The 13203-nt window shown below is 42.0% G+C and overlaps 1 protein-coding gene across 1 annotated transcript in view; it reads right to left on the minus strand.

The window, feature by feature from the left end:
- LOC132897226 (histone-lysine N-methyltransferase PRDM9-like) overlaps positions 1-13203 on the minus strand; it is a 112508-nt gene that overhangs the window by 34830 nt on the left and 64475 nt on the right. The window contains exon 5 of the mRNA XM_060938693.1: positions 6-73. Within this exon, the coding sequence (XP_060794676.1) occupies positions 6-73 (68 nt within the window). The remainder of the gene's footprint in view (positions 1-5; positions 74-13203) is intronic.

Consider the following 13203-nt stretch of genomic DNA (forward strand, 5'->3'; position numbering starts at 1 on the left):
CTCACCTCATCCAGTTAGCATGCATTTCTCTCTTGGCATCTACGTATTCCTCACACTGCCCGCTCCTGTATATCTGCAAAAGATTACACATTTACCTTTAAAGGAGAACTGAAGACAATTTTTTAATCATCAAAATTATATTTATCTCATTTTATTAAATATAGGAATGCATTTTTGATAGCTATTTTGTCACTGCTATAGCAAGTTATGAGTGCTTGAAATATGCTATGTAATATATCAGTCCATATGTCAAAGTAATGGCTGTAAATAAGATTCATTGAGACTTGTGCAAGACATCGTAGGACGGAAGTAAAACGTACAGCGGAAATCAAAGTGAACAACATCTGCCAACGTTGTCAAAAGATGCGTGCTCCCTCTTTCGAATGCTGATGTAATCAAGCCAGAAGTTTTGCTTGTTTTGATAGCAATCAGAAAAGTTTGAAAAAAGTAGGCAGTAATCATCATTTAAACTCATTTTTGTGCAGTATATCATTTGGAAAACAGTTTTCAAAATGGCAGCACTGACACCTGGCTGACACTTCACATTTCGAAGTCTTGCTCAAGTGTCGTGAAGATCGCGCGGATAAGTGACGCCTACCATGGACCAAACGAACTAAATTCAACATGGCTAAAACCCGAATAGGCCGATAAGTATAATATTTAATTGCAATTAGTTGCCAATATGAGTCACGATATAAGATTACTAAAACCGAAAATGTAATTGAATAACATGTTAATTAAGAAATAAAGCAAGTTTAAAAATGACTTCAGTTCTCCTTTAACTGTTAATTTTTCTGTCTTCAGTCTAAGCACTTCTGCCTCATCATGACCTAAGAGAGTAGAGTAAATCAAAAAGTCTGTTTCTTGTTCTCAAAAAACATGACACATCCACTAGTTTCTGAAATAAATCTGCAGTTTAGTGATGATATAAGAAACACATCAATCACAAGCTGAGCTGCATATGGTCCTTGGAATTAAAAGTAGGCCTGCCTCAGCTTAGGGATGGATTATACTGCTTTAGATGATACACTGGAGTTAAACCAGAGAATAATCCAATCTAGAAATTGGACTACATCTCAGTCACACACAAGGGGGCTCAAACCATGAAGCAATAAATCCACCTCATTTGCATTCATTACAATTGCCACTGATTCTCTAACATGACTACTGATGATGTGTAATGGACTTGTCATTAAAGTGGGCTGAAAAGTATCAGAAGCCAAAAGCACATAAAATATAGGGGTGTTTCACTCTTTGTAATCACCTGACATGACTGTCATTGTTGGGCTGCAGAACTCTATTATGGTGGACTTTTTACACAGCGTCACTTTTTTGTGTTTTTCTTATGACTGGTGGTGCTGTTGCACTTGGTTCCAAAAAAGTCCAAAACAATCTGCTTGAAGAAAATATTAATGACAAATAATCTGATGTGGATGCCAAAAAATCAAACCTTTTATTGATGGTTTTTGGTTTCGATTTTGAAAAACAGGGAGTGCTTAGCCCTGTCAGCCCTTTAATAAGAGCTGGTCTTTTATGTTCATAAACTGCACAATATACAGTATGGTCATTATTACTTTTAAATACCTCAAGGCTGTAACATTTCACTGTGCAAAAATAGAGTTAAAATACCTTCCAATGTAAACTGTAGAGTAAGTTGGTATTAGATATCACTAAACAACATGATAAAAGAACGGTCTTTTTCCCCCCAATAAAATTCCCAACTCATTTTAGCTTAGTCTGATGTTAAAGTGCAGAACTCCTATGCAAATTGCATAAAGGTTGGCAGGTTCTACTAATTTAAAGGGGACATGCCATACACTTGTCAATTATTTTATATTATTCCCTGAGATGCTTTTGTAAAGTTCACAAGGTTTTTTATTGAAAAAAAAATCATCTTGGTTCTTTTTTCCTCATGCCATTTTAGCCTGAGAGGAAAACCCTACAGGATAAGACAGGCTGATTTTGTGGCTGTGTTCTCTGGTGTCTGAGGGCATTTTCAGTGTGCAGACAAAAGCTCACAAGACAAAAGCTCACAAGACATAAGCTCACACCCTTAAAGGATATGGGACATGAAACATAAAAGCACGCTATATCAGTTTCTTTCCATTAAAAATATGAATTAATTGCATCAACAAATACAAAATCATCTATTAAATTCAGCAAAATCGTTATATTCGTGATTATATGGCATTTCTGCTCGACTTCCGATATGCATTTTTTGCAACCGGAAGAGCCGCTGTCACGTGATCATACGTCACAAAAACTTTCGGGCACAGCACAAGCGGGTAGATGAATGGAGAAGTGGATGACAAGAAAATTGTTTTTCTAGTCTTTAAAGTACATTGGACATCATACATTGGACATCATGGTGTATTGTGCTGCTTATGGTTGCAATAATTCCAATGGGAAATGCCTTGGAGTAAGTTTTTTTGCATTCCCCAAGGACCCGAAGCTGAGGAAAGTGTGTGCTCACCTGCGCATGCGCAGTAGGCTTGGTAGGACAACTTTACAGAACACCTGTTGAAAAAAAATTTGCACCTACTGTTTCCCACAAACTGTATTCGGACCATTTCACTGAGGATTCTTTCAACATTAATACTCAGGTACTGAGCGATATTAATTCATGAAACAGGAAGCATAAGGATGAGAAAAAAAAAAAGTTCAAATCGGGAAGCCGCGCACACTTGCGCCAGGCTGCACAAATGTGCGCAGCTTCCCGACCCAAACCGCCTCTCTCTCATCCTTACACTTCATGCCTCATGCTCCATGAACCAACATCGCTATTTTTTTAAAAAAAATCAGATCTGCGCGATTCAGCCGTGAAAAAGGCGGCATCCGCTGAAAGGCGCGCTGTTTGCATCCCTGCACGGAGGCCAGGGGACAGGACAGGAATATTTTTGTTGATATGAGTGATCCGGTGCGATTTCGCGACCCCCCTGTTGAAGACCTCTGCGCTAAGCGACTGAAAGCCGAGGTAAGGATTAGTATTATAATTTTGGGTGTATCAATTATTGATTATCATAATTCTGACTCGTTTCGCCATTTTGAATGTTTTCATCTCGGACTCTGGAAGCATTGTATCTCAATCAATCTCGAAAAATATCAGCAATAAAAAAAACTAGCTTGCAACGGACTTTAGCTAGATCTATGATGAACTTTCAATGTATGATACAAAAATAATACTTCTTTCAACAGATCATTAGCCTTTGAGCAGAATTGTTTTTAACTTACCAGGATGTGTTATTGAGCCGGCCGCTTTCAGTTTCATGAGGGCTGAATGAACTCTCACTCTCAGAATCATCTGACCCATCAGAGTAAAGACAAGATCTATGTTCATGTGAATTTCCAGCTATCGGTTCGAATTGATAGGGTCTAACTTCACATCTCTGTGAACCATCGGGAATATCACTGTCGATGGTGTCCATTTCGGTAACCTGTTTACATTAGATTCCCAAGCGCTGGCTCCTTGGAAAGTTTTTGTGACGTCACGGGTCACGTGACCACCTAGCTCATTAACGAATCCTTGTTTTACGCTGATGTATAGAAAAACTTGAATAATGTGATGATTTTCACATTTTTGACGCCCTGCAGTGATTTAGATGGCATTTCTTATGTCCTTTATACATAATTATGCCCAGGTAAAAATCCATGTCCCATATCCTTTAATGAAAAAAGAGACAGAAGCTCACAAGACAAAAGCTCACACCCTTAATGAAAAAATGAGACAAAAGCTCACAATCATTTTAATTTTTTTTATTATACAAACATATGGGTCTGTCTCAGAAACTGGTCTCTCATATGGGACATTATGGTCAAAAATTTTTTTTTCTAATTTTACTATTTTTTTGCATTTACCTAACACTCAATGTTTCTTTTGTCATGTTTAATAAGAATAAAGATAGTATCTTGCTTTATCTGGCCTCCACTGTGGAAATTTTTTTTTATTACAATTCAAATGCTTTTGTAAAATTGATTTACATATAAAATAACTACAGTACATAATGAAGAATTAAAGCCCCTCCTTCACAGATGAGTGAAAATATTGAATAAATTTCCTCTTTTTGATTGCTTGGGTTAAAAATGCCAAGTTATGATGACTGAATTGATTATTCACTTAAATATGAATATGATGATACATTTTGGGGATTTGATATGGTGAAATAGGACACAATGGAAAAATCAAGAACACACCGGAAAGATGAGAATAACGGTGGTGGTAAAAGAACAGCGACTGTACCGGCTGAAGGTTGCGCGGGTCTCTGCTGCGGCGCGCGAACAACGGGACATCACTACCGCACCAGACGGAGCGCAAGGCAGGGGCGGGGCAAAATGACTGGCCGTAGATTCTATCAAAAGTTCGATCTAAATTGACCATGGTTGCAAAATATTGGCCAAAAATACGCAAACACTATGAAATATGAAAGTAAGATGAAAAAGAAACATTCTATTGCCTTATACTGCAAGACTAAAACAAAATAAAACTGTCAAAACTCACCTTTTCAGTGATAACGTCTGAACAGATCACTTGTGTAACAGAAAGACCGCAAATGGAAGCACGATCAACTTCTAACTGTTGGAGTGGAAAATTCCATTCTACACATGCAAATTGTTAATGTGTGTCCTTCCCCGCACACAAATAACACGCTACAGTAAAAAATAGACCAGAACTCATTTTATAGCTCAGAAATTCATACAAGACCAGCTACCATCGTAACATATTCTGTAAGAAACATATTCTATACCTAACTTTCAGCTTTCATTTAAAAAAACAAAATCGCAGATTTATAACTAAATTTTTATATGGCGTAGTGATTTTAAGTTACTACTTTTGGTGAGGTAGTGACCTTGACCCTGAGGCTTTCCATTTAGATCAAAACACACGATTGTATTGGCTTTGGGTATGCGGAAAATGGAGTTACAACGGTGATCAAATATTTTGCATGATGTTTTATTACAGTTTGATTATTCCTTGAGCGCACCAATCCTTAGGTGTATAAAGTTACAACTTAAAATACAATTAGTGATAACTGTAGACTTTTCAGTGGACTACAACCTTTTTAAGGGAATGCGATGTAGTCAACCATTTATCATGTCCCAGATCAAGCTGCCATTTTTCCACAAATTTGCAGAACTTTTGCCAAATTCTGAATAGAGTATTCACATCAAAGATTTAGTTTTATCTGTATTATTTCTTTCATCATTTTATTTCAAATTAAAACCAACATCACCATTCAAAACCGTAGTTTATTGACTGTGAGTATATTATTGGGGTACCCACAGTACCCAGTTTCTGAGACAGACCCATATACATATCACATATTATGTATCACAATGTCTGTGAAGATTCTCAGTCATCCAGGTCATGGTAAACTGTGGGTGGTAAAAGAGAGCAACTGGACTTGCTTGAAGATTCTTGAAGATGTTTCACCTCTCATCCGAAAGGCTTCTTCAGTTCTGTCTGACTGGTAGGGAGCATCAGGTATTTATCCTCTCATGGATGAAAAGCTCATCTAAGGTGTCACTGACTACGTTTACATGCACATCCAAATCGAGCTGCTGTCGGTAATCGAGCTGAAGGTCCCAGCAGGGTGCCAGAGAAATCCTACATGCACATAATGAAATCGGGCTGTTGTGTGAGGTGCATTGTGCACCCGAGCCACAGGTGGCGCTACACGCCCCATCGTGTTGGTACACTTCCGGTTGTCGTCATGAAGAAGAGCTATTCAAGAGTGTAAACAAAGTTATCAGTTCCGTGTTCTCCATTGCGCGTTTTTCTCCCGTCCATGAATTTTAATATATTCAGCTCCTTAAGCTGAATGAGCATGAACTCTTTCTCCTCACTGCTCCAGAAGTGCACGTTTCTGCTTGCCTGTGGCAGTGGTCAAGCACCGGTCTGTGACAGGAGGGCGGAGCCAGGGAAGGTGAGTGGCAGAACGACGGTACACCTGACGGTAATTAACCTGTGTTTGTGTGTCTTCCCAGTAACCGTGCCCTATTTAAGGAGGCAGAGGGAGAGCAGAGGGGACAGCTCATCCTGGGACTAGAACACAGCGCGCGCGTGTGTGTGTGTGCGCGCGCTTCTCTCAAGAATAAAAGTAGGCTGTTAAACTGAAAAGTCTGACAATAAAAAGCCTATTAGTACCAGAAGCTTTGTCCTGCCGTCCTCTGTGCTCCACCCACACTTCAGAGAGCTCTACATCCACATTTTCTCTTCTTCGTTTGTTCCTCCTGACCTCTTCTGCTGCTCGCTACTACTGTTGTCATGCCGACCGAGGCTGTTGTGTTTCCCGCTTGTGGTCTCGTCACTCGTCACTTCCGGAAGTAGCTCGACAACTAGCTCGATAGGGTATACATGCACAAAGTAGCTCGGCAGAAATCGCATAAACTAGGTCGTGTAGCTCGATTCCGAGAAATCAAGTTTGATTCAATTTCAGCCGAATTAAGGTGTATACATGGCATTTTGAACTTCGATTTCAGTCGAGCAACGGCAAAAATTCGATTCTCTCTATGTGCATGTAAATGTAGTGATTGAGTCATCCTGTTGGTGTGGGTCACTGGGGGCTGGTTGTGAACGGCCTCGAGAGTCATTAGGATGATCAATGGATCGCCTGTTAGGGTGATCAATGGAATGCTGATTCTCTCTGTCCTCTCAACACAGGAGAGCCAGTTCCTCAGGCCAGAACTCTGCGGTCTACCTTCATCTTAACAACAAAGGACACTCATTTCAGGATTGCAACGTACGCATTTTAGCCAGAAAGGATCGTTGGTATGAGCGAGGAGTTAAAGAAGCCATTTTTGTCAACCTGGAATGGCCATCACTGAACAGAGGTGGGGGTCTAATACCCCTTTTCCACCAAATCAGTTCCAGGGCTGGCTCGGAGCCAGCGCTGGTGCTGGTTCACAACTCGTTCAACTTGCGAGCCAGCTGAGAACCAGTTTGCTTTTCCATAGCTTGCGGTGCCACGTCATTACGTCGCTGTATACGTCATTACGTCGCTGTATACGTCAGTTACGTCGCTACGTTTGCTTAAACCTTGGCGCGAATATCAAAGCAAAAACAACACGGAAGAAGCAGCAGCAGCAACAACAACAATAATAATAATAAATGACTTCGCGTTTGTACAGCTGCTGCTTCTCGTCGCTTAAAAATGGCGATCTTTCGCGGTCTTGTTATAGTTTTCACATGACATCACAGAGTCGGGGATTCCCTAGTGGCGGCCATCTTGCGGGTCAAGCTTACCGTACGGGTGACTGAGCACACATTGTAACGCGCGAGTACAAAGTCTTCAAAAGAACCCAAGCAGGCTATTTAAAGCTAGCAATGGTGCACACCTGTTGTATTCACGGCTGTCATAATAGGTCAAATGATGAAGTCAAGCGGAGCTTTTATGGAATTCCCACTGTACGGGAGCACGAAGGCAAGCAAACAAACTCAGCATGCAAAGGAGAAATCTATGGCTTGCGAGAATCAACCGCAAGGATTATCAGCCTTCCAAACACAGCAAAGTCTGCTCCGATCATTTTATAAGTGGTAAGTTGTTTAAATAAACAATCAATTGTGTTTAAGTTTGTTTTTGGAAACCAAAACATCATGTAAACAATCTCTGGAGAATGCCTAACTGGAACCGCTGAGTGTACGTTTACATTGTAATGTACACTTAATATCGCTCGTTTGTCACGTTTCTATTTGACACTTGTCACTTCACTCATGCAAGGGTCATTTTTGAAAAACATTTTAGGTCTATTCTGTATGATTTGATTTGTGTTTGGGATGCAAACAGCGCACCTTTTGGCGGATGCCGCCTGAATCACGCAGATCCGATTTATTTTTTTAGGGGGGGCGTTGGAGTGTCTGATTATAATTTCAAAGTAAATTCTGTATTAAAATTACTAAATAAGCAAATCCATTACAGTCCATGAAACAGGAAGTATAAGGATGAGAAAAAAAGTTTAAATCGGAAAGCTGCGCACATTTGCGCAGCCCGAGCGGTGTGCAGGACTGCGCAAATGTGCGCAGCTTTCCGATTTAAACTGTTTTTTTTCTCATGGACTGTAACAGATTTGCTTATTTAGTAATTTTAATACAGAATTTACTTTGAAATTATAATCAGACACTCCAACGCCCCCCCTAAAAAAAAAAATCGGATCTGCGCGATTAAGGCGGCATCCGCCAAAAGGCGCGCTGTGAATATATAAAGTTGTATATATCAGACAGCCTTTAAAGTTTGATGAAGTCAGTTTCAGGCTTTGGAGCAGGCTTTGGCAGTTTCAGTCTTTGGCAGCCCTGCATAGTCACTTGAAAATGCATCTTTGTCCACTTCGTAGGGGTCAATTCCCCCGATCAAGGCCAGTTTGGCTGCATACCGTTGTCCTGAGATGTCGTCTAATGTATCTATATACTTCTGTTTGCTTGATTTTGCCGACATTGATCTTTATTTTAGAAAACTGACTATATAACTTCATAAATTCACAGCACTGGTGAGAAATCTCACCTTTAAAGTTTATGAGCAGGCTGGACCGCTCTACAAATCAACTTATTGCACAATTAGTTGATCCAAGTCATAGCTCTGTTAGGTACATGTCTGTGATTTGGGAACAATGGTATGAGTGCCTTTATTAGCTTTTTTATGTATATGAATGTGTGGTGTATTGTTTTATTGATGTATGTATTGTAATGCATTCTTTGTGGGCCTCGAGTCTGTAATAAAGTTTAATAAATAAATAATAAATTCGTCCGAGATAATGTAGCCGGTAGTGGCGATGGTCCGTTTTGTTTGCCCCGCAAGATGGCAGCTGGGGGACGTTCCCTGGAATGCCATGACGTCAGTGAAAACTATCTATTGTTGTTGGTCTTAACAACTCCGCCCCCCCGCTGATGTAAGCGGTTCTTTCCTCTGGCCCAGCAAAGAGTTGGTGCTAGCCTGGAACCGGTTTTTCTGGCCCTAGAGCCAGTTCTTTGTCAGTGGAAACAGAAAACCCGGTTCCAAATTAAGCACTGGCCCCAAACCAGCCCTGGAACTACTTTGGTGGAAAAGGGGCATAAGACATCATTTATCAGCCACCTACAATGCAGTCCTTGGCACACTTCCCAGACAACTGAATGCACACCAAAACCCAGCTGTTTTCAGTGACTCACAGGAGGACACAGAGAATCAGCATTCCATTGATCACCCAAACGGGTGATCCATTGATCATCCTAACGACTCTCGAGGCCGTTCACAACCAGCCCCCAGTGACCCACACCAACAGGATGACTCAGGTGGTGTTTACATTAGACCGTATCCGTCTCGTTTTCGTCGCGGATGCACTGTCCGTGCACATTAAAATGCCGGGAAATGACTCCACAGGTGGAACAACTTGAATCCGCCAGGGCCCACGTATTCAACCCAGTTCGTATCTGATCCGGTGCTGTGTAAACATTGAGGAACGAGGAAACGCAGTGCTGAGCTCTAGCTGACGTCGTCATTGGACAACGTCACTGTGACATCCACCTTCCTGATTCGCTGGCGTTGGTCATGCCACGTTGGTCATGTGACGCGACTGCTGAAAAACGGCGCGGACTACAGGAAACGACACACAGCGGCTCAGTCCCGAATCACTGCTCGTGCGCTTCACTCGCACGCTCTGTGAGCTGCGCAGGGCCGGAGTGCGCACCCTCCAGAGGGCACTCGCTGTTCAGGGCGGAGTGATTTGGAGCGCAGGAGGAAGCGCTGAGCCGCACTGAGGTTTATTTACACATTTCAACTTATTTACCTCCTTCAGGCGCTTAAACTCAGTGAGAACATGAACATCACAGCCAGGTGTGTTTATCTGCTGGAGAAGGTGTTCGCTTGCCATCCTTCCACTTGCAAGTGGTGAGTGACTTGCGCATGCCCGATATGCACTGGGATCATGTGACGTGCCGTCTAATTAGTCATGTGATTAGCGTATCCGTGTATTGGCGTTGCTGTGTGCACGCGAATCGTGTATTGGCGTTGCTGTGTGCACGCGAATCGTTTTAAAAACGTTAATCTGATGATCCGCTGATATGGTCTAATGTAAACACCACCTCAATGACACCTTAGATGAGCTTTTCGTCCATGAGAGGATAAATACCTGATGCTCCCTACCAGTCAGACAGAACTGAAGAAGCCTTTTGGATGAGAGGTGAAACGTCTTCATGGTGGCAGCACGGTGGTGTAGTGGTTAGCATGGTCGCCTCACAGCAAGAAGGTTCCGGGTTCGAACCCAGCAGCCGGCGAGGGCCTTTCTGTGTGGAGTTTGCATGTTCTCCCCGTGTCTGCGTGGGTTTCCTCCGGGTGCTCCAGTTTCCCCCACGATCCAAAGACATGCAGCTAGGTTGACGTGGCCTTGGGCTGAGGTGCCCTTGAGCAAGGTACCGAACCCCTGACTGCTCCCTGGGCGCTCTGGTGTGGCTGCCCACTGCTCTGGGTGTGCGTGTGTGTTCACTGCTTCAGATGGGTTAAATGCAGAGGATGAATTTCACTGTGCTTGAAGTGTGCATGTGACGAATAAAGGTTTCTTCTTCTTCAAGAATCTTCAAGCAAGGCCAATTGCTCTCTTTTACCACCCACAGTTTATGTATCACAATAGAAATATATTACATATTACATGTCACAGATATTGTATACAAAATCACTCTAGGTGGATGCAGTGCCCAACTGCACTGAGGAAGTCTGCCAGTGATCTTCATTCAGCTACAGTGATGCTTTAAAGTTTGTGAACCCTTTAGAATTTTCTATATTTCTGTATAAATATGACCTAAAACATCATCAGATTTTCACACAAGTCCTAAAAGTAGATAAAGAGAACCCATTTAAACAAATGAGACAAAAATATTATACTTAGTCATTTATTTATTGAGGAAAATGATCCAATATTACATATCTATGAGTGACAAAAACATGTGAACCTCTAGGATTAGAAGTTAATTTGAAGGTGAAATTAAAGTCAGTGTTTTCAATCACTGGGATGACAATCAGGTGTGAGTGGGCACCCTGTTTTATTTAAAGAACAGGGATCTATCAAAGTCTGATCTTCACAACACATGTTTGTGGAAGTATATCATGGCACAAACAAAAGAGATTTCTGAGGACCTCAGAAAAAGCATTGTTGATCATCAGGCTGGAAAAGGTTACAAAACCATCTCTAAAGAGTTTGGACTCCACCAATCTTCAGTCAGACAGATTATGTACAAATGGAGGAAATTCAAGACCATTGTTACCCTCGCCAGGAGTGGTCGACCAACAAAGATCAAGAGCAAGGCGTGTAATAGTCAGCGAGGTCACAAAGTACCCCAAGGTTACCTTTTAAGGTAACTTCTAAGCAACTGAAAGCCTCTCTCACATTGGCTAATGTTAATGTTCATGACTCCACCATCAGGAGAACACTGAACAACAATGGTGTATATGGCAGGGTTGCAAGGAGAAAGGGACTGCTCTCCAAAAGAGCATTGCTGCTTGTCTGCAGTTTGCTAAAGATCACGTGGACAAGCCAGAAGGCTATTGGAAAAAATGTTTTGTGGATGGATGAGAGCAAAATAGAACTTTTTGGTTTAAATGAGAAGCGTTATGTTTGGCAAAAGGAAAACACTGCATTCCAGCATAAGAACCTTATCCCATCTGTGAAACATGGTGGTGGTAGTATCATGGTTTGGGCCTGTTTTGCTGCATCTGTGCCAGGACAGCTTGCCATCATTGATGGTACAATGAATTCTGAATTATACCAGCAAATTCTAAAGGAAAATGTCAGGACATCTGTCCATGAACTGAATCTCAAGAGAAGGTGGGTCATGCAGCAAGACAATGACCCTAAGCACACAAGTTGTTCTACCAAAGAATGGTTAAAGAAGAATAAAGTTAATGTTTTGGAATGGCCAAGTCAAAGTCCTGACCTTAATCCAATCGAAATGTTGTGGAAGGGCCTGAAACGAGCAGTTCATGTGAGAAAACCCACCAGCATCCCAGAGTTGAAGCTGTTCTGTTTGGAGGAATGGGCTAAAATTCCTCCAAGCCGGTGTGCAGGACTGATCAACAGTTACCGGAAATGTTTAGTTGCAGTTATTGCTGCACAAGGGGGTCACACCAGATACTGAAAGTAAAGGTTCACATACTTTTGCCACTCACAGATATGTAATACTGGATCATTTTCCTCAATAAATAAATGACTAAGTATAATATTTTTGTCTCATTTGTTTAACTGGGTTCTCTTTATCTACTTTTAAGACTTGTGTGAATATCTGATGTTTTAGGTCATATTTATGCAGAAATATAGAAAATTCTAAAGGGTTCACAAACTTTCAAGCACCATTGTACAAAGTCCTGGCAGAGGATCTGAAGGTGCTTTTGTAGCTCCACTTGGCATCATCGTTTGCGCTTTTTGATGACTTGCCCTCTGGCATGCTGCAGTAGCTGCGTGCTTACTAAAGCATAGTCCTGAGTCCATCTACTGCAGTCCAGAAGGATGGGTGTTGATGCCCAATGAGCTGTGAAAAGGAGGTATTCCAGCCCTCACAGGCATTGTTTGTCCTATCCTGTCCATTTAGAGTTACTTGATGCACATTCCAGATGGGTACGCTGAACCGTGGTGGAATGTTCCGGACGCGTTGTGGTGTTGGAGGAGCTCCAGGCCACACTTGTCCTTGTTGAACACGTTGAAAGGCTCCGGTAACATACATGGAATTGAAGTAATCGAATAACTCCTCCATCCCTTCTGGTGTGCGCTCCCTCAGATATGCCATGCCATCCTACACCTTGTCTTCGGGAAGAAAGGCCAGCCCATCCAGCATCCCACAGAAGTGCTTGACGTCTTCATCACTACAGTACAGTCTTTCCCAATGCCTGAATCTTCTTCTATGTGCTCTGAGACAGGTGGTAAAAGTATCCCTGTGTTGTGACTTGAGGTCCAAGTTCCAGGGCTACTGCCTGAATAGCTGCCAATTCGAAGTCAGTGATGACCACATGGGGGTCTGGGTAGATCTGCATAATCTCCATTTTGTTGAGCACTGCTTGAAGCATCTGTTGGCAAATCTGTGTACTTTTCCCAGAAAAGAACACATACACACAGGAAATCGCAGACTCTCCAAGGTGGGCACGGATCAGATAGAGTTGTTCAAAGACACATGGCATAGTTACCATCCATGAACCAAGTGTCAGCCTGGCTTAAGTGACGGAGTTGCTCCTCTGCAGCATAAACCACAACACA

The sequence above is a fragment of the Neoarius graeffei genome, chromosome 13 (assembly GCF_027579695.1).
Source record: "Neoarius graeffei isolate fNeoGra1 chromosome 13, fNeoGra1.pri, whole genome shotgun sequence".
Taxonomy (NCBI): domain Eukaryota; kingdom Metazoa; phylum Chordata; class Actinopteri; order Siluriformes; family Ariidae; genus Neoarius; species Neoarius graeffei.